Genomic DNA, 2,228 nt, shown 5'->3' with positions numbered 1-2,228 from the left:
GCGATTGTGCGAGAGCGGGGAGGCACGAGCATCGGCTCCGTTCGGCCCACACACATATACATACGAGTCCCGCTGTGGCTCATATGTCGTGCGAGCGTAGAGAACTGTTTTTGTATCGCCGAGGCGCATAAGTTGTACCTGTGATTCACGTGCTCTGCAGCTGGCAGGCACGTGCGCAATAAAGGGACCAAAGAAGAACACGCCTAGGTTGATTTAGGAACCTACCCTCCACTTGCATCGGCGAGAGAGCAAGAGGGCACAAAAATCCTAAATTGGTGACCCCGACACCTAAATTGGTAACCGGACAAGATTCGCAGTGTAACGAAAAAGAGAGAGACATTGTGCCATTCCAACGGACCTTCTGGCTGAGGTGACCTTGCCGACCGGTGAAAATTCAAACTTCCTAAAAATTGGAAACATTTGTCCGCATCGGGTGATTCCGCCGCCATCGGACAGCTTCGCCTCGATAAAGGTCAGAATCGAGCTGTGATTGGTCAAAGACTCGGTGCTGTGCGTAGTGACTATCAGCGCATGCGTGACAAACTCTGATTGGTCGAAGACTCGGTGCTGTGCGCGTAGTGACCTTCGGCGCATGCGTGACGGACTCTGATTGGCTGAGACTCTGCTCTGCGCATGCAGTCATCGTGAGTGTGACACGTGCAGTTCCACAACGGTAAAAATTTTTTGATCAAGTGCTACACACTTTTTCGCGCCTGTTTTGCATCGTGACAGCCGCACACGCACATTTCAATCAGTGCCTGAAGAAAAAACTGCGTACAATCGTATTCATTCCGTGAATCCGAACAGACACCATGTCGCTACATCACACCCCTCCGTCCAAGGGATCGGAGCAGCCATCCGGCACACCGGCAAGGCCAAGTCACATCGAACTACCTCACGGGAGTGCATCCCAATTGGAGCCGCTCATTGACATGGAGCCTCCATTCAACGACAGTCATCGAGTCTATAAGATTCCATCGTTTTGGAAACAGCAGCCTGCTCTGTGGTTCGCGCAAATAGAATCTCTATTTCAAATACATCGTATCCGCTCTGATGACGGCAAATATCACCTTGTCATCGGTGCACTCGACTCTGAAGCAATTCAAGAAATAGCAGACATCCTGGCATCACCACCTGTCATTGACAAATATGTCACCTTAAAAACGCAGTTACTTGCACGTTTCGCAGATTCTGCAGACAAGCAGCTCCACCGTCTACTCACAGACTTAGAGCTTGGCAACCGCAAGCCCTCACAACTCCTCCGTCACATGAGGACGCTGGCAGGCGACCGAGTGTTACAGGACATCCTGCGAGTGCGCTGGCTGGCACTTCTACCACCCGGGATACAGCGAGTCTTCAAGATCCTTCGGACAACCTGTTTAGAGGACCTCTCAACAGTTGCAGACGAGCTCATGGAAGGCTCTTCTACACCTCAAGTTCTTGCAGTTGCTGCACCACATTCACCGTCACCAGGTAGACTGGGAGCTGCAGCCTCTGCCGACACCCAAACCATTCAGCGGTTAGGAGAAGCAGTAACCACCATGCAACAGTCCGTCGCACACCTGACGATTCTGCTCGAGCACCTGTTGCCTGCTGTTGTCCACCAAGGACAGCCCACCCAGCGTCAACGTACACGTTCCAGGTCGCGCTCTCGTAACACTCAGCAACTAACCAGTCAGAGGTGCTATTACCACCGCCGCTTCGGTGCTGCTGCGAGACGATGCCAGCAGCCGTGCAGCTTTACACTCCAAGCTACCAATGCAAATGGCGCGGGAAACTGACGTCGCTGCCGTCGACACAGGCAATCGGCGACAGCACAGCAGCGCCTAGTGAGAAAAGACTCCACATTTTTGACAGAACAACGAACATTAGGTTCCTGGTCGACTCTGGATCCGTTGTTTCGCTGATTCCTCGGAAGTGCGTGCACAGGAAGCTCACTCCTACCGAACTACAACTATTCGCCGCCAATTCATCAGCCATCTGCACATTTGGCCAGCAGCCGCTCACCCTCGATCTCGGACTTCGCCGCGCATTAAAATGGTCGTTCATCATTGCTGATGTGAATTCAGCGATCATCGGAGCTGATTTTCTCTCACACTACGGTCTAATCATCGATCTCTCTCGACAACGCCTTATGGATCCAAAAACCAGCCTTGCTACACAGGGTCAGGTATGTGAGACAACCATTTTTAGTGTCTCCGCAACCAGTCAGCACAATCTTCCGAACT

At 52.2% G+C, this 2,228-nt stretch overlaps 1 protein-coding gene across 1 annotated transcript; it reads left to right on the top strand.

The window, feature by feature from the left end:
• The first annotated feature begins 812 nt into the window (after nt 1-812).
• Nucleotides 813-1,781, top strand: LOC112589713 (uncharacterized). The gene has a single exon (XM_025304094.1). The coding sequence runs from the start codon at nt 813-815 to the stop codon at nt 1,779-1,781; it is 969 nt and encodes a 322-aa protein (XP_025159879.1).
• Nucleotides 1,782-2,228: the final 447 nt, after the last annotated feature.

The sequence above is a fragment of the Harpegnathos saltator genome, unplaced genomic scaffold (genome assembly GCF_003227715.2).
Source record: "Harpegnathos saltator strain DR-91 unplaced genomic scaffold, Hsal_v8.6 scaffold59, whole genome shotgun sequence".
Lineage (NCBI taxonomy): Eukaryota > Metazoa > Arthropoda > Insecta > Hymenoptera > Formicidae > Harpegnathos > Harpegnathos saltator.
This window is presented reverse-complemented; position numbering and strand designations above follow the sequence as displayed.